Raw genomic sequence first — 22,587 nt, forward strand, 5'->3', positions numbered from 1 at the left:
CAGTGATCAATATTCATCATATAACACTTCTACGGCACGTTTACCTTCAATGGTGGTGAATTTAAGAGCTGAAGTGTTGAGTGTTTGAACTCTCTCAGCCTGTATGGCGATGTCGGCCTCCTGTAAACTTTGTTTCTGTAGCATATCCTCGACCTCCAGAAGGTGTTTTCCATAGTCCTTAGACAGCAGCTTAACCTGGAATGAGTATGAGGATTTGGTCAAGAAAGAAAGTGGCTAAGTTTGTTTAATCTTGTTCGTGTTACTACGGCTCTTTAAGTGGGTGGGTAGAGCTTTGCGAAGGATGGATGTCACAGTTCTCCATGGTGATAAAGAAAAAGCTCTCAACAGATTCTTAACTGTATGCTCATGTAGCTCAACTGGTAGAGGTAAAATATGTATGTTGCTGCAACGTATTTATCTGTATATTTTAGTATCTTGATATACTTACACATAAGTATAAACTATTAGTCAACCAACCTGCATCTCCTCCATCCAATCGATCATGTAGACCATTTCTTGGAAGGTCTTCTGCAGGGCCAGGTTCTTCTCCAGACGGGCTTTCCGTCCCACCACCAGCTCCTTTAGAAGATTCCACTGACCCAGTATGTTTTCTTTACGTGCCGAGATACGTCGGATATCGTAGTAACTTTCGGACTCCATCTCAGAAGCCAGCTCCAACACCACACTGATGCGTTCCTCATACGACAAAATGTCTGCTTCAATCGCCTCGTGTTTCTTCATGGCTGCTTCTACTGCTGGCAGGTCGTAGCCGAAATTGTCCTGACAACAACAGAAACATAATTTTGAAACATATACTGTGCAACTATTGAGAATTGTTTTACAGCATTATGAGGATGGACTAGAACATAAAAATCAATCTCTTCTTTGGTGGTTATCAGTTTTATTAAGTTTTTACCTGTGAGACCAGGCGTTGGTTTTCATTTAGCCAAGCCTGCCTCATAGTGGTCTTATGATCGAATCGTTGAGCAAGAAGTTCCAGCTTTTCCTGACGAATCAGCTCTTTTCTAAGAGCCACACCCCTTTCATGCTCCGCCTTCTCTAATCTTTCCCATGCCTTTCACGAGATAAAATATGTTTACTAAATATCAGGAAATAGTGTAAAATATAAATCATTTAAAACAATATTTTATGGTCAGTTGCATTACTAAACATTGTATACCTTATTGATGTCTGAGATCAGTTTTCCGTCATGAGGCACATATGGCTTCTGATTGTTAGCTCTGAGCTTGCTTTGGATGGTGAAAAGCAGCACCTCCAGGTTTCCCTTCTCCTGAAACCTGGAAAAACATCCATGTAAAATGTTTGTAAAATTGGCAGAGAGGCTTCTGTGTGAACACAAACACATCCCGTAAATCTTTTAGGATCGCTCCCATAAAGAGGACCTAGTAACATTGCCGTAACATTCACAGAAAGCATTCTGATGCAGTAACAATGCCGTAAGGTGTGCCGTAGTGAGGAGGCGCATTTCATGTTATGGTTCAGCTTTGACACAGGGATTTAAACGCAGATCAACATTCACAGCGAAAAATGTTGGCAAATTGGACTGAAGCAGAGATCAGGGAGCTTGTCACTATCCACGCTGAAGCTGAGATCATTCACCAGCAAACCACGAGCTCCTTATGATCTTGTCATAAACACAAAAGCACGCACATGTTTTCTATACAGATATATCACGGATAATTAGCAAACTTCAGAGACTGTGGAAAAAACTTTAAATATGTCACGTATCTTAATGCAAGCACAGATTCCAGAAAATCATTGGCAGTGAATGAATCAATTGATCCTGGAAAAATCCCGGACGCATTTTCCTTGTATTTCCGTAATCTTTGTTTGAAAAGTGCTTTGTGTTGCTCTCATGTTTCAATAAATGTCTTGATTTTGGTATTTGATGAATACAGTGTTATAACAAGTCCTGATGCCAAATGGACTAATGTAGTTAACAGTTCGCTCAGAGAGTTTAAAACATGATGACACACATAATGCAATGCCAATATTGGCACATCAGGGTGTAGGAGGTTCCAATATTATGTGTGAGATTGAAAATGGCTGCACTTTTTTTTTCCACAAACAGGGACTACATGAAAAAAAGAAATCTGTAAACTGCTAAATATTTATAATTTTTCATGTTGTTCATGATGACACAATACACATTGCTGCAATTTTTCTTATATACGTGTTAAATTTTAGTGGCAAGATTATCCACACCGTTACAAATTCCTAATTGCACTTAAATTTTTAGGTTTATTCAACTTAACTTTACAACTATTTTCAACTTTCTTGACTAGTGATGAGTTGCTATAAATTATATAAAAAGTTCAAATATTTTTATTTAAGGGACACTCCACTTTTTTTGAAAATATGCTCATTTTCCAGCTCTCCTAGAGTTAAACGTTTGATTCTTACCATTTTGAAATCCATTCAGCTGATCTCCGGGTCTGGCGCTAGCACTTTTAGCAAAGCTTAGCATAATCCATTGAATCTGATTAGACCATTAGCATAAAAAATAACAAAAAAGCAGCAGGGGTAGTGATATTACGCACTGCCCGAAAATGGTCCCTTGCCATTGAATGTAACCAAGGGGACTATTTTCGGGCAGTGCGTAACATCACTACGCTTGCTGCAGCCATGTTACAGCAGCAAAGTCCTTGATTATTAAGCCATAATGAGAGTATAGTTCCTAGCCATATCTGCCTAGAAAATCGCAACTTAAAATTTTCTGTCGGTCTTAGTGCACGATATAACTACAGAAGAGTCAAGTTTTAAATAGGAAATAGAAAAATATTGAAACTCTTTGGTTATGTTAATGGTCTAATCAGATTCAATGGATTGTGCTAAGCTATGCTAAAAGTGCTAGCGTTAAGAAAATTGCAAATAATTGTAAAGTCAAGTTAAATAAACTTAAAAATATAGGTGGAGTTACGAATTTTTAACGGTGTGGATAGTCTTGCAACTAAAATTTTACACGTATACAAGAGAAAATTCAGAAAAATTGCAGCAGTGTTTATTGCGTCATCATGAACGACATGAGACAATGAGCTTCAAATGTGCCACCCTATTTGAATTTACAGTACCTTACTGATCTGTATGTTTTTATGGACATGTGACATATCGTTCCCTAAATAAGCTCAAAATATAAGTTATTTTCTCTCACAATCATATTGTATCATTTCAGAAGACATATATTAACTTACTGAAGTAATTTGGATTATTTTAATGATGGATAGATGTGCTTGTTTGGACCTTTAGCATGTTCATATAAGAAGACAGCATGACGGCATTTTAATATAAAATTGCTAGTTTGTGTTCAACTAAGGAAGTCATATACAACTTGGATGGAGTAAATTATGGGAGAATTTTCATATTTGTGTAAACTTTTCCTTTAAATGCTTTAGTTTAGAGATAAAAGAACCAATCTCAAGCAGTCCGTTTGAATGTATTTGCATGGCAAAGATCAATATTGCCAATATATTTAGTTTCATTTATTCTCTTACTTGATTGGCTTTTCAATGGTGCAGTATGTGGTGAAGGCTTGAAGTTGTTGCTGAACACCAGACAGCGAGTTAGCGAACTTCTGATTGCTTATGATGCCGATGGTTTTCTCAATCCACTCCAACAGGTCAGAGGCTAAAGCCTCGTACCGCCGAATGATCTTCTCAGCTTCTATAGCGTTATCCAACACCTACAGAGAGTTAACAACAGTTTAAGAGATTAAAACTGAGAAGGTATGGTCCTTTGTTTGACAGATATGCCTCTCTTACCTTACCAATCCTCTTCCCTTCTACGATAAGTGCCTTCATTTTGGAGAAGTAATGGTAGTAGGATACTACGTAAGTGATGATGGACTTCTCATCTGGATTTTCTGTGTTTACATCTGAGTTGGGGAAAAAAGGACAGCAGATAGAAAATAGATATCAAAAGTTCATGTTGTACTAACAGATTGTAAGTAACAAATTAAGTTTGTTACCCTCAGGGTCTAATAGTTTGGTGAGTCCAAGACTCTGCTCTGCTGTGTTGAAGGCTTGTTGTAGGTTGTGTGTCGCATTGGATCTGGTTAACTTGTGGAATTCAATTAAATCAGGCCTGTAAAGCAGGAATATGAATAACCAGTGATGTGGAATGCAATGTAAGAAGGCAAAGTGTGTATGATGTAAGAGGTGTGGGCACAGACCTATGCCGGTGAATGAGAGCGTTGAATGCCAGGCCGTCCCTCCAGCAGGTGGTGAAGTTATGAATGTTGACCTCGGGGTACCTGGGACAAAAAACAGAAAACAGTGAACAAACAAAGATGTGCTAAACATATCATGCACAAATAAATTAAATACAATTTGATTGTTGATTAGGATTGTTTAAGGTTAAGTGTTATGAGTCTTACCCTGCTGTTTTCATCTGACACCATAACAGTAAAGCATCTTTAGCTGAACGTGTTTCTCTGTTGTCTTCTGTCTCGATCCTTATCACTTGGATCTGTTAGGAGCAAGGGTTGACATTGAAATATTCAATTCGGTTTTATTTCCATAGCACTTTTTACAATTTTGCACAATTTATAGGGTATCAAGAAGTGATAGACTAATATATCGATAGGCTGATATTAAAGGAATATTCCACTTTAATAAAAAAATCAGATAATTTACTCACCCCTATGTCATCCAAGACGTTTATGTCTTTCTTTGTTCAGTTGAGAAGAAATTAAGTTTTTAAGGAAAGCATTTCAGGATTTTTCTCCATATAGTGGACTTCAGGGGACCTCAACAGTTTACAGTTTCAATGCTGTTTAAAATGTTAGCTTTAACGCAGCTTCAAAGGGTTCTAAACAATTCCAAATGAGACATATTAAAGAGTAACTAAACCCTAATCCAACTTTTTTTAGTTACTGATCTGTAAGAATGATGGTTTATTAGTGCTGTTCATTGATTTTAGTAAGTTTTTTGACATTTGGATATAAAGTGTTTCAATACTACAATATATGGTGTAAAAACGTCTGAGTGCTGCCCTCTTCAGGTTGAACGGTGGCTACTGCAGTTGAATTTTCCTATTGGATGTTGGGTCCAAAAAATGACTTAAGTGACGTAAGCAGGTTCAAGCTCACCACGCCCTTTTTACGATCTCACCACACACTTGGTACGAGCTTAGTTCGTCCCCTCTATCTCCGTTGGGATCTGTCCAATTTTCTTGCATTTTTCAAATATTGGCAGTGGGTGGAGTCAGGCTCTAACCAGGGGTTTAGTTACGCTTTAAGGTCTAGCAAAATGATTGTCATTTTTGGCAAGAAAAATTAAAAATATGCACGTTTAAACCACAACTTCTCGTCTTGCTCTAGCCGTGTGACGCGCCTGCGCAACCTTACGTAGTGCATAAGCACGTCAAAAGGTCAGGCGTTACGTATGTGAAACGCACACTTGCAGACCATTTTAAACAATAAAACATCCAACAACGTTGGACCGGTCCTCTTTCTCCACACTTGTAAACACTTGAGCGGTAGTTTCGCATACGTCATGCGTGACCTTCCAACGTGATTACGCAATACGTAAGGTCACGCTAGTGCATCACACTGTTAGTGCAAGACTAGAAGTTGTGGTCTAAAAGTGCATTTTTTTCTTGCCAAAAATGATCATTTCGCTAGATAAGACCTTTATGTCTCGTTTGAGATCGTTTACAGCCCTTTGAAGCTGCGTTGAAATTGCAATTTTAAATTGCATTGAAACTGTAAACTGTTGGAGTTCAATAAAGTTTATCAAATTGAGAAAAACCCTGGAATGTGTTCCTTAACAAACGTAATTTCTTCTCGACTGAACAAAGAAAGACATAAACATATTGGAAGACGTGGGTGAGTAAATTATTGGGATTTTTTTTTAGGAAAGTGGAATATTCCTTTAAAGGGACAGCAGCGCCTGAAATTAGTCCCGTGCTATTGAAAGTAACCAAGGGGACTATTTTCGGGCAATGCGTAATATCACTACGCCAGCTGTAGCCATCTTACAGCAGTAAAGTCCTTGATTATTACGCCAGAATGAGAGTATAGTTCCTAACCATATCTGCGTATAGAAAATCGTACACAATTAGTACAATTTAACTACAGGAGGGTCAAGTTTTAAATATGAAAAATATCAAAACTCTCTGGTTATTTTTAGCGCGATGCTAATCGACTAATCAGATTTAATGAATTATGCTAAGCTATGCTAAAAGTGCTAGCGCCAGACCCGGAGATCAGCTGAATGGACTCCAACACGGTAAAAATCAAATGTTCAACAACTCTAGGGGAGCCGGAAAATGAGCACATCTTTAAAAAAGTGGAATGTCCCTTTAATAAACGGCATTGGCCGATAAATCTTTTCAATTGGCTAAACAAACTTAAAGCTTTATCATACTGCATACCATTTATCGCAATGGTTCCCAAACTGGGGGATGGGCGTGATATGGTGTCAGAGTGGCCCCAGTTTTATGAAATTTTATAAAACACATTAATTTATCATAATTTCTGTGTAAATAAACTTCAGAAAAATAAGGCTACTAACCAACAGTACTACAATGTGTCATTCAATATGTTTTGTTTAATTCAAATCTTTAGATCGTTCTATGTCATGAGTTTGCTTTGGGGGGCCGCAAAGGATGCACCCTACACGGGGTGGCATGCCGAAAAGTAAAAAAACCCACTGGTTTATCGCATCAATTAGCAAGTTATCGCATTTCCCCTTCAATCTCGTGCAGCCTTATCAGGTAATGTAGTTTTGCATAACAATACAGTTTGCATATTTTTAAAATACGAACGTGTAGCAAAGACTGATGGGATAGTGGGTGTGGCTTACTAATTGGCCTCTTTTATTAGTATTACGAGACCACATATGCCACACTGTCTTCAGCCTCAACACATCACATATGACAGCAATTGCACCAATTTTGTGACTCTGACACGATATACAAACAAACTCAAATACACACAAACACACATTCTTATTAGCATATGTGGACCAAATACTAAGCACACACACATTTGTATAAGCATCACCCTACAGTGTCTTTTGAATGTCCCAGGAACGTTCGGTCGTCATATTGAATTTCTTGCATCATGCAATCAATACAAAATCAATATACTGCCTCAAAACACTGAACATGAACTGACTTTCAAGGGTACTTTACAGCTAAGAAGTGGAAATGCTTTAAAAAAAATGTAGGGAAGTGTAAACACTGAATACTATTAAATAATACATAACAATCAGCCCACAAGAGACAGCAAACATAAAACCATCACTGTATAGTGAATGTTGAGAAGCATCTTTAACATTTTCATCTATGCTACATTTCTGGACAACAAGGTTTTTTAGTTTGGTTCTCTTGCCATCTCCCCACTTCCTAATCTCTCTTTCTTTCTCTTTCGCTTTCTCACTGCTGCAGTGGTCAGGTCTTACCTGCTGACTGGGCAGAGCAAACTCCAACAGAGATCAAGATGGGGAGGGCAGAATAGGAGACATCGAAAGCGAGCAGAAAAATATATGAAGACAGGACACAAAGAGGAACATTGTGCAACGAGGCGTCATTGAGATTACTCTGTAACGCCTGAAGTTACAAATCAAAGTGGGGAAAAAAACAACCAAAATAAAGAAAGAAGAGAAAAGAGGTGTAGCGGTGAAAAGGTGAGTGCGAATGACAGCTCCACCCCGAGGTCTCTCCAGAACAGTCGCTGGATCGAGTGACACTCCACCTCTCACAGTCCCTGCATCCCGAATCCACTACAGCATCAACTTTCCTACCCCAACACAGCACTGGTTACTGGACGAGAGCCAAACGGCATTCTGGGTAACCTGTCAATGCTTTACTGACAGATTCAAGAGATGACACACGATACGAACCAGGACCAGGTCTGCACTGCTTTGTAGTTACAGGGACATGGAGCTCTTTAGGGTCTTTAGGGGGATGAAGGGAGTGTGGCTTAGTGTACTGTTCTATGAACTCCATGCAGTGAGGAGATCTGAGGTTCTCCCCAAATCTGAAGATTATATGAGAGCAGAGGATAAAGTAAACAGAAGGAAAGAGAAGATTTGTCTTGGGTTGAGGCCTGATCAGAGCTTGGCTGGTTTAAAAAACAATTTGAACGTAGTCAATTTCGACTCGTGCACTTAATTCCCATCTTCGGGAGCCATTGCCCATCTTCTGTACAGCGATCAAACACACACACACACAGAGTCAGTGATCAGACACTCAACAGGGAGCATAAAGAGCAGACAGGGATCAAACGCTCCCAACAGTGTCAAAACATGACCACCTCTTTACAGATCAGACCTCTACCACATAAATCCAGTATCCAGTCAATGACAGCTATACTTATATGCTGGCCCAACATTCAGTACACAGAGGTTTCTCTGACAAAGTAAAATGACTAATCATACTAAATATAAATGTGCATTAAGTTATTTTTTGGTTATGTTTTGCTGGCTGACACAACAGTGGTCTTAAACTTACACTGATAATAGCAAATCCTTTTGGTTTTTATTTAATTCAATTAAATTGTATTTATATAGCGCTTTTCACAAATGTTTAATCAAAGCAGCTTTACCTTAATAGATGAGAAAACACAGAAAAATTGATGGACAACATAAGCAGCAGAATAGACGTATTCAGCAGTAACAACATTAACAAGCGGCTGTCGTGGTCCGCACGTAACTTCCGGTAAACTCCGCTAAGAATAAATAACAACAAAGTTCTTTAAACGTAGTTTATTTATATAACAAGAAAAAAACAACACATAGATTACCTAGGAAACCAAAACATTTGTTATTTTCGACAAGGCATTTGTTCAGTTTAGCAACTAGTCAGACTATTAAAAAAAACAAAACCGGAAGTAAAGTTATCTAACCTTAAAGTAAAGTTATCTTTTTTTTAATAGTAAAGTTCGGATCCAGACGTATCACGTCAGAGCACATGCGTGCGATGAAACGTCTATATAGCGGCTAAGGCTACGTTTACACAGAAGCGATCTGAAGAGAAAACACAAAAGTGGCGTTGCATTATCACTTTTTATTCCGTGTTTATACGAGCGTTTTGGGCGGGGATCTGTGTGCATATGGTGACGCAAAAGTGTGTGATATTTGATGTAGTATGCACTCCAGACAGATAGGTGGCAATGTGAAACACTGACACACAACAACACCAAGTCCGCGCGGCTGCGTACAACCTTCTTCCTTGTTTTCCCAGGTCTCGTCCAAAGCCATCTGGTTAGCCTCCGACGAATTGGCTCATCGATTTGATGGAGGTAATTAATGCGCCTTCCCTGATCAGTAATACTAGCTGTGAATATTTCGTACAACTGCTGGAAAGACTCTTGTATATTTATCAGAGCTGCTATGGCAACTTGAATGACCGATGTATGAAAATAATCCGACATGTTTGTTGTGATTTTCCAGAACATTTACAAAAAAATGTGCGATGTTCCTAGCTCGGATACCATAAATGCTTAACTCTTTCGCCGCCATTGACGAGATAACTCGTCGATTAAGAGAAAACGCTTCCCTGCCAATGACGAGAATTTCTGGCTTTCCGCAATACCGCTATTATCCACCAGGTGGCTTCCGCAACTTATACAAACCCCGAAGTAGCGCCTCACGTGAAAGAGAAAGAACTCTGTGTATGTTTAAAAGATCACTCTGCATCTGATCTCTATCAGAAGTCCTTCACAAAAATTGAATTATCTCAGCTTTTTGCTCAAAATTGGGTGTTTTTGAAGAGAGGTGATAAAAAGAGAACCAATAAAGGTAGGATGAAACTTTTTTTTTTGAAAGCAGCGGGTCTGTTCTTTCATTTGATATAATGTTTGTTTATATATTTAAAGAAGAACATTTTCTGGAAGGCATTAAACTTTTGTGAAAATCATGAAAAATGCTGGCGCTGGCTGGCAATTTTTTTTTTAAAACGCTGGCGGGAAAGACTTAATTATTAAATTAGTGAGTTCTCAAGTAAATAATGAAGTAAACAGATAAAATAAGAACAGAGAAAGAAATGAAAATAGGACAAATAAGTACAAAGTCAACATACAAACAGCGCTTTAATGAGGTACTGTTTGTTTTTTGATGAACACTGACAGCTGTCACTTTAAAAACCTATAAAGTATGCACGCATTCAATACCACACATCCAAAACTACCTTTTTCCTAAACTGTGCGTTATATAACCGTCTTTGTGTACCTATTTTAGCAGATGGACATATTGACCTGTGTGTATGTGAATGTTCAACTGCAAAGCTTGAAAGAAGAAAGGAGTGCAATCCTCACGCAGTGACAGGTGACATGCGCACGTGTGCCAGAGTCCTGCATGTGAGCGGGTACCCCGTTTGATTTAACGGGTGGAATAATATTAACGTGCCATTTGTGGTCCGGATCCGGGTTGGGAATCAATAGGCATGGCGGACTGCAGGCGTAAAACTCAAGACCATTTCGACTCGATTCCATACACGCTGATAGACAGCTGTTTTTAAATGGCCCTCTGCTTTTTTGTGTTCACGATCTGTCTGAAGACTGATAAAGGTTTCTAATTACAGCCCAATTTGCGGGTTGGGTAGGTTATGGAATTAAATGAATGCTGCTGTCGGATAATGGGGTGTTCTGTTAATTACGGGTTTGTCCCGTGCGAGACTCTGAATTGTGTGTACATGAGATTAACTATGGGGTCCAGGGTTGCTAGCCTATATAGCGAGGTGCGTGCTATAAGGAGATGTGCGTTACGAAAATAAAGGCAAAAATCTTCACAAAGTTGTCTACCCCGTATCATGACAGAATATTAGATCATTTTATTTATTTTTTATGAGATATTTTACATTTTTGCAATTATTTTGCAATAAAATGAGTAATTAGGCAAGATTGCAAAAAATGCAACTTGATTGTTGATTTTGTGCTGGGATCCACGGTTGTGGAATCATGAAAAACTGGAGGGACTGCTTGAAGGTCCAGTGTGTAGATTTTTGCAGCATCTAGCGTATTTCTTTGTCCAGTCAAGATGAAATTATGTTTTTTGAGGAAAACATTCCAGGATTTTTCTCATTTTAATGGACTTTAATGGACCCCAATACTTAATAGTTTTAATATAGTTTAAATGCAGTCTTATAAGGGTCTTATCTAGAGAAACGATTGTCATTTTTAGCAAGAAAAATAAAAAATATGCACTTTTAAACCACAACTTCTCGTCTTCCTCCGGTTGTGTGACATGCCAGCGCGACCTCACCCAATACGTCATCACGTCAAGAGGTCACGGATGACGTATGTGAAACCACGCCCTAGTGTTTACAATTGTGGAGAAAGAGGACCGTTCTGACGTTTTTGTATGTGGAATTATACTTATAAATGTCTTTGTGTCAGTTTATTGTTTAAAAATGGTCCGCAAATGTGTTTCATATATATATATAACACGTGACCTTTCCACGGCATTACGCAATTACGTGAGGTCGCGGTGGCTTGTCACACAGTTGGAGGAAGACGAGAAGTTGTGGTTTAAAAGTGCATATTTTTTATTTTTCTTGCTAAAAATGACAATCGTTTCTCTAGATAAGACCCTTATGCCTTGTTTGGGATCATTTAGAGTCCTTTGAAGCTGCAATTTTAAACTGCATTAAACATGTTAAGTATTGGGGTCTATTAAGTCCCTTAAAATGAGAAAAATCCTGGAATGTTTTCCTTAAAAAACATAATTTCTTCGACTGAACAAAGAAAGACATCAACATTTTGGATGACATGGTGGTGAGTAAATTATCTAGATTTTTTTTAAGAAAATGGACTGATCCTTTAAAATGATATTAGATTTCTGTCATTTCCTCCTAAAAGTTACACTGTGCACGTTATTTCCTTCTTTCCTCCCCTATCTCTTCAACACACTGACCTGTCAAATAAACAACATTAATTTGAAAGAAATGTTCAAATAATCAATTAATTGGTCATGTGACCTCAACATGGCGGCCAACTGTGGGGTTCACTTGTTTGTTAAATAGTTTTTTATTTACCACGGACATGATTCCTTAATTCACTCTCAATGTAGTTCTTACCTGAAAGCGAAGGATGATGGTCCAGATGAGGCCGAGAGTGAGCCGGTGGTTTCCATCGACTATATCATGAGAACCAACATTTTCTAGATGAACCCTTTGTTCTTTGAGGAACTGAAGAGCCTTATCTACATTCTCCAAGCAGTGAATCCTCATCCTGCCTCTTGTCGGCCGGGGCTTTAAACAAGAACACATTGTTCAATGAGGCAGCATGGGGAAACCCAGGCTAGTTATAACTTATAAAATAGAACTAAAATAAGCTAAAAAAGATTTTGTACCTTAAAATGTCCTTTCAAATTAAAGTTACTAGCAACAACTACTTCAGTATGAATATTGTTTTGTAATGTTACAATAGTTTGTGAACGTGCCTACAAGTCTGCCCCATTTAAGCTATACTTTTTACATTATGTGAAAATTTCAAACAATTACATAATAACCATATAAAAAAGTGAAACTATTGGTTTTTCCTAAACACTGTGAAAAAAAACCTTGCAGGTAATCTAGCATAGCCAATGTGTTAACTAGTCCAAAAAAGTTGGCACACTATTTTGGTGAAGTTGGTTAACCAAGGGTATCGCTGGACATTTCAGCAAGATCATTGCACTTCCAATATTCAGGCCGTGTTGAGAACCTACCAGCAGTTCTCCTGACAGCACCTCCAGAAGTCTGATAAGCATGTAACCATCCCTCAGGTCATTGTAAAGGTCAGAGATACGACAGGACACACGTGACAAATGAGAGTTCACCCATTTAGTGAACGTTTTCTTCTGTACTGCGTCCCTCTCGTCTGACACAATAGAAAAAGACACAATAGCAATGTGCTTTAATATGGTATTTACAAAAAATAGTATTTTGCACAAGCCTCCTTAAATTCTTCTCAATTTAAGCTTCAGTTTATACTCCAAACACAACAATGCATCATGCATACAACATTTCTAATGCATCTTAAATCAAATATTTGAATAAAGAGTAAAGATGTTAGTTGTTGTAAATAACAAATACTTCCACTTCTACTTGACATTTAACTTATAATACTTATACTAAAATATACCAACATGTTTGTCTATTTATATTTACATTAAACACTTCTCTTCAAAGTAACATACAGTGCATTCAAATGATTTATTTTATATATGGAAATCAATTCCATAATCTTTGCACTGCTACTAATGCAATGCTTTACCTATGAAGTTACAGTAACACAGTGTATGTGTGTTTATGTATGTAAATGCAATTGTTTGCGTACCTGCTAGTGCTTTGATGCGGGAGCACTCGAATAGTTTGGCACTGGTGGTCTCTGTTTCCCAGAATCCTGTGCTTGCAGGCCTGTTGTTGTTGTTAAGTTGTCTCTGGGCCTCAGCATTGTCCAGATCTGTTGAGGCATTGGCCATTGCGTCTGCTTCCTCAAGAAGCCCTTAGACGTAAACAGAGAGATGTACAAGTTACTATACACAGGACCAACAGAAACACTGTACAGTACAGCCCACCCAATACTTCGTAAATCACACACAAACTTAAACACAATATGTATTATAGATTCAAGATACACATCATTTAGATAATAATATACACACCACAAAAGCTATAATTAAGCACACACGTGCATTCAACACACCGAAATTAGTCTCCTCCTTTTTATCCCTATTCTGTCCCTCAATGTTCAATAGTATTGTATTAGTTTGCTGGTGCATTTCTTCATCTTACCGCTAGGGGTCAGTACCTCCTTTAAGGGTTTCTTCTTCTATTATATATTGAGTGTGCTCCTCATGATGTGTTGTTAAAAAGTTTGTTACATGCAGTGTGAGAAAAGGTTCAGAGGCTTTGACATGCTATTCTCATCTCAGACACCTTATATCTTCGGGAAGCTTTGATATGCCATAATCTGTAAGTGATTAGTGATCAATTTTGTTTTTCTAAATGTTCTGTTACTTATGAGGTTATTTTAACTCTTACAAGCAGAAAGTTATTTGTGACCTAATTCAAGCGAATGTAGCTAGCTTCTGTTTAGTATGTTACAAATTATACAAACTGAGTAATTTAAAGATGTAATCTTGTGATTCTTATATCTTGAATTCTGATCTATTCCAGCATTTATATTCATAGAAATGTGTCTTGTTTTGTTAAATAATGTATTTTTAATACAATTTGTTTGTAATGTTCACAGTTTTACAATCAAGAAAAAGAGAGGTCTACAGTAAAGACACAAAAGAAGGAAAAAACTGTGTCTGGTCATTATTGGAACCACCTTCTCTTATTAATGTTTAGCTCGCTGCATAGGCTGAGTAGCCACACTCAACCGAGGGCAGAAGAGTAAAAAGATTAGCTACTTATCAAGCCTCCAAGATGTCTCAGTCTGAAACTACACCACCTATGTCCCAGATGGTGGCCCGGTCGGAGTGCTACTCACGTTCTTCACGCCGCTCGTCCACCAGCCAAGCTGCAGCACGAGCACGAGCTGAAGCAGAAGCTGCCCGCACCAGAGCACAGTACGCCAAACGCCAGATCGACATGGAGGTCGAGAAGGCACGCATCGAGGCAACACTAAACGCTCTGAAGAAGGAGGGTGAGGCTGAAGCAGCGCTTGCTGCAGCTCATGTCCTGGAAGCGGCAGCTGATGAGGAGCACCACGCCATCGACCTCACTGAGCAAGGCATCTCCCCTAAGACGCCTCCTTCCATTAGACGTGCTCAAGACTATGTGAATGATCACTTCACCAACTCCAGTTTGCATGTGAAAGAAGAAGAAAAGCCTGACACAGGACAACTGGTCAGTTATAACAAATCTCACCATCTACAACAGAGCCATACACCAGTCCCTTCCTCTCCAGGTGAAGATCTCACTGATTTTGCAGACAGGGAGCAGCTGAGGTCCCCTCCTACACACATAAAAATGGATATTTCACCCAAGCCTAGACCTTCAGTGACTCCTCAGGCTGAACTGTCGGATCTAACAGCCTACCTAGCACGCCGTGATCTGCTGACAGCGGGATTCAAGGTTTTCGACAATCGTCCTGAGTCCTACTTGTCCTGGAAGTCCATCTTGTGCAACGCCATAGAAGGCCTCAACCTCAAGCCCAGTGAAGAGCTTGACCTTCTAACCAAGTGGCTCAGCGGGGAGTCCCTTCAACACGCTCTGAGGATCAGGGCAGTCCATGTGAACAACCCACAAGCAGGCCTCCAACGTTTGTGGCAGCGTCTAGACAAGAGTTATGGCTCTCCAGAGGTAGTCGAAGCGTCACTCTTCCAACGCTTACAGAGTTTTCCAAAGATATCCAATAAAGACACTCACCTGCTGCAGGAGCTTGCAGACCTTCTGCTAGAGTTAATGTATGCCCAAAGTGAAGGTTATCTGCCAGGCCTTAGCTTTCTTGACACCCCAAGGGGTATAAACCCGATAGTTGAAAAGCTCCCTTACGGGCTCCAGGAGTCATGGGTGAAACAAGGGACAAAATACAAAAGAGACAATGGTGCAGTTTACCCACCTTTCTCCTATTTTGTTAATTTTGTAAATGACTATGCTGAAATGAAAACAGACCCTAGCTTTATGTTACAAAGTTCAAACATAGTAGCTCCAAGAGTAGAAAAGACACTGGTAAAACCAACCAGGTACAGAGTTCCGGTTGCAGTGAACAAAACAAACATTAGTCAAACAAGCGGCACAACTCAAACATCCGTTCTTAATCCAGACAAGCAATGTCCCATTCACCACAAGCCTCATTCACTCGCTAAATGCAGGGGATTTAGGTCAAAAACACTGGACGAAAGAAAAGGTATTCTGAAAGAACACGCTATTTGTTATAAGTGTTGTTCCTCCACAAGTCACAGAGCTAAAGACTGTAAAGCCATTATTCAATGCTCAGAATGTAAGAGTGATGTGCACGTGTCCGCAATGCATGCTGGTCCCCCTCCGTGGACACCTAAAGACTCCAACTCTCTGTCTCAGAGCCACGGCGGGGAGTTCGACTCCTCAAGCCCTGTAACTACAACCAGTTGCACAGAAGTGTGTGGCCAAGGCCTCAAAGGTAAATCCTGCTCTAAGATTTGCTTAGTCAACGTGTATCCCCGCACATCCCCTGAAGAGAAAAGGAGGATGTATGCCATGTTAGATGACCAGAGCAATTCATCCTTAGCCAGGTCCGCCTTCTTTGACATGTTTAATGTAAAGAGTAGCATACTCCCATACACCATGAAAACATGCGCTGGCTTATCGGAGACTGGAGGGCGCAGAGCCAGTGACTTTGTTATTGAGGATGTAAATGGAAAAGTGTCCATGCTGCTGCCCATACTAACAGAATGTGATCAGATTCCAGATAACAGGGATGAGATTCCCACTGCTGAGGCTGTGTCGGCTCACCCTCATCTACAGGGAATCGCTTCGCAGATTCCTCCTCTGGATTCATCAGCAGAAATCCTTCTCCTCTTGGGCAGGGACATTATCCGAGCTCACAAGGTCCGCAGTCAGGTAAATGGTCCAAACAGTGCGCCTTATGCTCAACGCCTTGATCTGGGATGGGTAGTTGTAGGTGATGTCTGCCTCTCAGGTGCCCATAAACCCACAGTGAACTCTTTTAAGACAAACATTCTTAACAACGGCCGCCCTACTTACCTCAGCCCCTGTGAAAACAAGTTCTATATCAAGGACAAATACACAGAAAGCCGCCATACACTTGATAAGACACAAGTTGAATTGGGCAGGAACATTTTCCAGCAAACTACAGATGACGACAAAGTGGCACTTTCAGCAGAAGATGCTTTGTTCTTGGAAATTATGCACAAAGGCTTTGCAAAAGATGATGCGAATAATTGGGTAGCTCCACTCCCATTCCGCATGCCCAGGCAGCGTTTGCCCAACAACAGGCACCAGGCCCTCAGTCGTTTAATGTCGCTCCGCAAAACGCTGAAAAGGAAACCTAAAATGAGAGAGCATTATGTTGAGTTCTTGGACAAAATCTTCAGTAAAGGCCACGCCGAACCAGCTCCTGCTCTTACTCCAGACCAAGAATGCTGGTATCTCCCTAGTTTTGGAGTTTACCATCCTCAAAAGCCAGAGAAAATTAGGGTAGTCTTTGATTCGAGTGCTCAATGCGGCAATGTTTCTCTCAATGACGTGCTACTTAAAGGGCCAGATCTTAATAACACTCTTGTGGGAGTTCTGATGCGTTTCAGGTCTGACCCATACGCAGTCATGGCAGACGTCGAGCAAATGTTTCACAACTTTCTTGTCAGGGAGGACCACCGTAACTACCTTCGCTTCTTGTGGTTCAAAAATCATGATCTGGATGGAGAAGTGCAGGAATTCAGGATGAGAGTACACGTATTTGGGAACTGTCCCTCCCCATCAGTGGCCATCTATGGACTGAAACGGTCAGCGATGGAGGGAGAAAAAGAATACGGCAGTGATACAAGAGCATTCATTGAACGTCACTTTTATGTAGATGACGGACTAAAATCATTCTCTTCCACAGACGAGGCCATTGACGTTCTCTCTAGAGCTCAGAAGATGCTGGCTAAGTGTAACATACGGCTGCACAAAATCTCATCTAACTGTCCTATAATCACAGGTGCTTTTCCAAGTGAGGACCTTGCAACGGACATGCAGGGCCTTGATCTGGGGCAGACTACCCCACCCATGCAGCACAGCTTAGGCTTGGGCTGGGACCTGTCCACAGACCTGTTCAAGTTTCAGGTAACAGTCAATGAAAAGCCCTTTACCAAACGAGGGGTGCTGTCAGTCATTAATAGTGTGTACGACCCGCTTGGCTTTGCGGTCCCAGTCATTGTGGAAGGCAGGGTCATACTGAGAGACATTTCCACTGACATTTGTGAATGGGACACTGAACTGCCTAAAGACAAATTACATCAGTGGCAACATTGGAAAGACTCCCTCAAATATCTGCAACAACTTGGAATCCCCAGAATGTACACCTCAATACCACTATCTGCAGCTCTAAACAAGGAGATCCATGTTTTTTGTGACGCCTCCACTAAGGCAGTGGGTGCTGTTGCTTACCTCAAACTCACAGATGGAGATGGACACAGTGAAGTGGGTTTCCTTCTCGGCAAAGCACGGCTTTCCCCAAAACCAGACATCACTATACCCAGACTTGAACTTTGCGCAGCAGTCCTGGCTGTTGAGGTGGCCGAGTTAGTACTGGAGGAGCTAGACATTGCAGTCGAACAGGTGAACTTCTACTCTGACTCCAAAGTAGTGCTCGGTTACATCTTTAACAAAAAGAGACGCTTTCATGTTTATGTGCACAACAGAGTGGAACGTATTAGGCGCTTTACACAAGCTCACCAGTGGCATTATGTGCCCACTCATTTAAATCCTGCAGATCATGCCACACGAGCACTACCTGCTGAGCAGCTCTCAAGCTCCACATGGATCAGTGGACCCGCTTTCCTTTCTAATTCAGAAAAAAGTCACACACAAGCAGAGTTGTTTGATCTTGTAGACCCAGAGACTGACAATGAACTGCGACCTGAGGTCACTACTTGTGCCACCACTCTCTCAAAGGATAGACTCAGTAGTGTCAGATTTGAAAAGTTTTCGAGTTGGAACGCACTACTTAAAGCTATAGCCAAACTCCAACACATTGCCCAGTCATTTAAGCCGAACACAGAGAGCTCCTGTCACGGCTGGCACAACTGTAAAGAACAGTTAACTGAAAAACAACTCAACCAAGCGAAGAACACTATCATTCGCATTGTTCAAAGAGAAGTTTACGCAGAGGACATAAGACAAGTTGAGAAAGGTGTGCCCCTTAAGAACTCAAGCCCACTTAGCAAACTGAGCCCTATCATCGACACTAATGGAATCCTCAGAGTGGGTGGGAGACTAAAACGTGCACAGTTGACATCAGATGAAACCAATCCCATACTCATCCCTGGAAAGCACTACCTTGCCCAGCTCATTATAAAACACTTCCACGGGAAAGTATGCCACCAGGGCAGACATTTTACTGAAGGGGCAGTTAGGACTGCAGGTTTTTGGATTGTGGGAGGTAAAAGAGCAATAAGCAGAGTGATATTCAACTGCGTCACATGCCGCAAACTAAGGGGCAGACAACAGGAGCAGATCATGGCTGATCTACCAGAGGACAGGCTGTCCATGGACCCTCCTTTCACACATGTAGGCCTTGATGTGTTCGGCCCCTGGCCTGTCGTAGTCAGAAAAACACGCGGTGGGCAATCGGATGCTAAGCGATGGGCAGTCATATTTACATGTATGAGCACACGTGCCATTCACATTGAGACTATAGAATCAATGGACACGTCATCATTCATAAATGCCCTACGTCGTTTCTTTGCCCTCAGGGGTGCAGTCAAACTTCTTAGATCCGATTGTGGGACAAATTTTGTGAGTGCCTGCAAAGAGCTGCAAATAGATAAACAGGGCTGTCACAATAGCAAACTTCACAGCTTTCTCAAAGACTCTGAGTGCAAATGGCATTTTAACCCCCCACATGCATCTCATATGGGTGGCTCATGGGAGCGCATGATTGGGGTCACACGCAAAATCCTTGATGCAATGCTCCTAGAACAGAAAAATGCAAAACTTACTCATGAGATATTAGTGACATTAATGGCTGAAGTCACTGCAATAGTGAATGCTCGTCCGCTCACAGCGGTTTCTACAGATCCAGAAAACCCAGCCATTCTTACCCCTGCCATGCTACTCACACAAAAAGTTGGGAACCCACCAGTCCCACCAGGTCAGTTTGAAAGCAGGGATCTTTTCAGAGCCCAATGGAGGCGCGTGCAATACCTCGCAAATGTTTTCTGGAGCAGATGGCAAAAGGAATACCTCTCAGGACTTCAGAACCGCCGCAAATGGAAAACAGTAAAACCGAATCTACAAACAGGAGATGTTGTTCTGCTAAAGGAGGCTCTTGAACATAGGAACAACTGGCCACTTGGACGCATCACCAAAATCTTCCCAAGCGAGGATGGACTTGTCAGGAAAATAGAAGTGAAGATTTTCCGCAAGGGTGAACTCAGATGCTACATAAGACCTATAAGTGAGGTTGTGTTATTGGTGTCTAATGACAGTACTTAAAATCAGGCACTTTGTTTCATTGTATTTTACCTGTATCCACATGCTAGTTATGGATGACATTTTATAGATGTCAGGCGGGGAGTATTCTGTCCCTCTATGTTCAATAGTATTGTATTAGTTTGCTGGTGCATTTCTTCATCTTACCGCTAGGGGTCAGTACCTCCTTTAAGGGTTTCTTCTTCTATTATATATTGAGTGTGCTCCTCATGATGTGTTGTTAAAAAGTTTGTTACATGCAGTGTGAGAAAAGGTTCAGAGGCTTTGACATGCTATTCTCATCTCAGACACCTTATATCTTCGGGAAGCTTTGATATGCCATAATCTGTAAGTGATTAGTGATCAATTTTGTTTTTCTAAATGTTCTGTTACTTATGAGGTTATTTTAACTCTTACAAGCAGAAAGTTATTTGTGACCTAATTCAAGCGAATGTAGCTAGCTTCTGTTTAGTATGTTACAAATTATACAAACTGAGTAATTTAAAGATGTAATCTTGTGATTCTTATATCTTGAATTCTGATCTATTCCAGCATTTATATTCATAGAAATGTGTCTTGTTTTGTTAAATAATGTATTTTTAATACAATTTGTTTGTAATGTTCACAGTTTTACAATCAAGAAAAAGAGAGGTCTACAGTAAAGACACAAAAGAAGGAAAAAACTGTGTCTGGTCATTATTGGAACCACCTTCTCTTATTAATGTTTAGCTCGCTGCATAGGCTGAGTAGCCACACTCAACCGAGGGCAGAAGAATCCCTATTAAACCAAAGCAGTCTCATTATAAAAGCTGTTTTGATTCTCTGGTTAATGTGATGTCACACTGACAAAGCCCCGCCCACAGCCACTGACTGACCGCTTAATTTTATAAATGTGTTGTGAATATCTGTTTAAAAACAGATTTTCCCGTTAACTTATAAATAAATAAAATGTGCATGACTCTTACACTGTAAAAAAATTCTTTACCGCCTTAAATTTTTTGGTTGAATCAACTCACAAGTCATTTCAACTTACTATTATTTATCTTGAATAGAGATGAGTTGTTATAACTACAGATAAGTTGTTATAACGTGCAAAATATAGTTGAAAAGAGTCTATTTCACTTTATAAGTTGTAGCAACTTATCTTGATAAATAATAGTAAGTGACTTGCAAATCTGAGTTGAGTCAACAAAAAAATTTAGTGGGCAACAAACCTCTGATGGGAACATGTACGAATTTTATGATTACACTGTAAAAAATACATTGCTGCCTTAAAATTTTTTGTTGAATTAACTCAGATTTACAAGTCATTTCAACTGACTATTATTTATCTTGACTATAGAGTTGTTATAACTACAGGTGAGTTGTTATAACTTATAAAATGAAGTTGACTTTTCTCAGTTGTTTTTCAACCCGGGAGGCAGCCTTCATTGGCTTAACTTAGTAATACGCTTGCTTATAATGTTGATTCATAGCCGCAGCAAATTTAGCTGCTTATGCTATCTGTATTATGTTATGCTATCTGTCGATTTTCTGTGCTTTTCACTGCTTCTATTAATGTAAAGCTGCTTTAAAACAATTACCAATTGTGAAAAGCGCTATATAAATAAATTGAGTTGAGTTGTGACAACTCATCTCTGTTAACATGACTTGTGAATCTGAGTTGATTTAACAAAACATTTTAAGGCAGCAAATTATTTTTTACAGTGTAGGCTAATTCATATGAAACCGTACGACGTGAACCATCAAAACTCATTATTATTAAAAAAAACAAATACAGTAAGTCACGACTCGCGGGGCAAAAGCGAATTGTACAAAAATGCACAACCAGCCACCTCATAAAAACAAATTGTTATCCGGTCATGATAAATGAATTTAGTATGAATGACTTTCTAACAGATTTAGGAGGCTAATGCCTTACCCCATCCCCCCTGCACTGTCTGCAGAGGACAACTCAAGCATCATATGTCTGTGCTCTTTATCATATGTGCCACTTCATCATTACAGTCACTGTTCTCATAGCTATAAACAAACACAGACACTGTGTGTAAGGCATGAGCTGTGGTCTGCTCTATTGCCTCACACTTTCATAGAGATGTCAGTCATTATTGTCTGGAGAAAATGCAGCACACAGATACAGACTGCTGCTCCCTTCCCCCAGTTCTCATAAAACCCAAAATCTCAACCCCATCCCCCATTATTTAACACACACACACGTCTATGAAAGAAATATGAAAACGTGTTAATTTTTTTATATGCTTTCTATATGTATATTGATTTGTAAATGTAATAATAACTTTTTATCTAAAGAGTGCATGTTACCAAATGTATGCTTATCTGTACCTAAATGGTACATACTGCATAAGGACATTTTTAAAGGGTACCATTCCAGTGACAGCGTTTATACCTTTATTTCTGAGACTGTAATATAATCTTTAACAATAGGCAAACAGAGGAAAAGGTATGCAAAAATTTTCAAAATTGGCACCAAATTGTAAAACAGTAAAGTTATTTTAT

The 22,587-nt window shown here is 39.9% G+C and overlaps 2 protein-coding genes across 8 annotated transcripts in view; one reads left to right on the forward strand and one right to left on the reverse strand.

The window, feature by feature from the left end:
• sptbn4b (spectrin, beta, non-erythrocytic 4b) overlaps positions 1-22,587 on the reverse strand; it is a 76,610-nt gene that overhangs the window by 47,183 nt on the left and 6,840 nt on the right. For all 7 annotated transcript variants that reach the window (XR_012357665.1, XR_008636217.2, XM_073853389.1 and 4 more), the window contains exons 2-13: positions 13,283-13,450; positions 12,672-12,823; positions 12,040-12,213; positions 4,394-4,485; positions 4,190-4,270; positions 3,986-4,101; positions 3,780-3,892; positions 3,513-3,700; positions 1,181-1,298; positions 917-1,075; positions 478-780; positions 45-195 (exon numbers count right to left, since the gene is read on the reverse strand). Coding sequence is in view for 5 of the 7 variants with exons in the window: in XM_073853389.1 (XP_073709490.1) it covers positions 45-195; positions 478-780; positions 917-1,075; positions 1,181-1,298; positions 3,513-3,700; positions 3,780-3,892; positions 3,986-4,101; positions 4,190-4,270; positions 4,394-4,485; positions 12,040-12,213; positions 12,672-12,823; positions 13,283-13,427 (1,792 nt within the window). In the remaining 2 variants the exon portion in view is untranslated. The remainder of the gene's footprint in view (positions 1-44; positions 196-477; positions 781-916; positions 1,076-1,180; positions 1,299-3,512; positions 3,701-3,779; positions 3,893-3,985; positions 4,102-4,189; positions 4,271-4,393; positions 4,486-12,039; positions 12,214-12,671; positions 12,824-13,282; positions 13,451-22,587) is intronic.
• Positions 13,735-20,846, forward strand: LOC129437568 (uncharacterized). Its single transcript, XM_055195770.2, has 3 exons — positions 13,735-13,920; positions 14,201-20,418; positions 20,699-20,846. Exon 2 carries the CDS (start codon positions 14,380-14,382, stop codon positions 20,092-20,094), a length of 5,715 nt encoding a protein of 1,904 aa, XP_055051745.2. The 5' UTR covers positions 13,735-13,920; positions 14,201-14,379; the 3' UTR covers positions 20,095-20,418; positions 20,699-20,846.

Source organism: Misgurnus anguillicaudatus, chromosome 15 (assembly GCF_027580225.2).
Source record: "Misgurnus anguillicaudatus chromosome 15, ASM2758022v2, whole genome shotgun sequence".
NCBI classification, from domain to species: domain Eukaryota; kingdom Metazoa; phylum Chordata; class Actinopteri; order Cypriniformes; family Cobitidae; genus Misgurnus; species Misgurnus anguillicaudatus.

Excerpts from the sequence above, each read along its gene's own strand:
- LOC129437568 (XM_055195770.2), top strand. The coding sequence starts at position 14,380 with ATGTCTCAGTCTGAAACTACACCACCTATGTCCCAGATGGTGGCCCGG.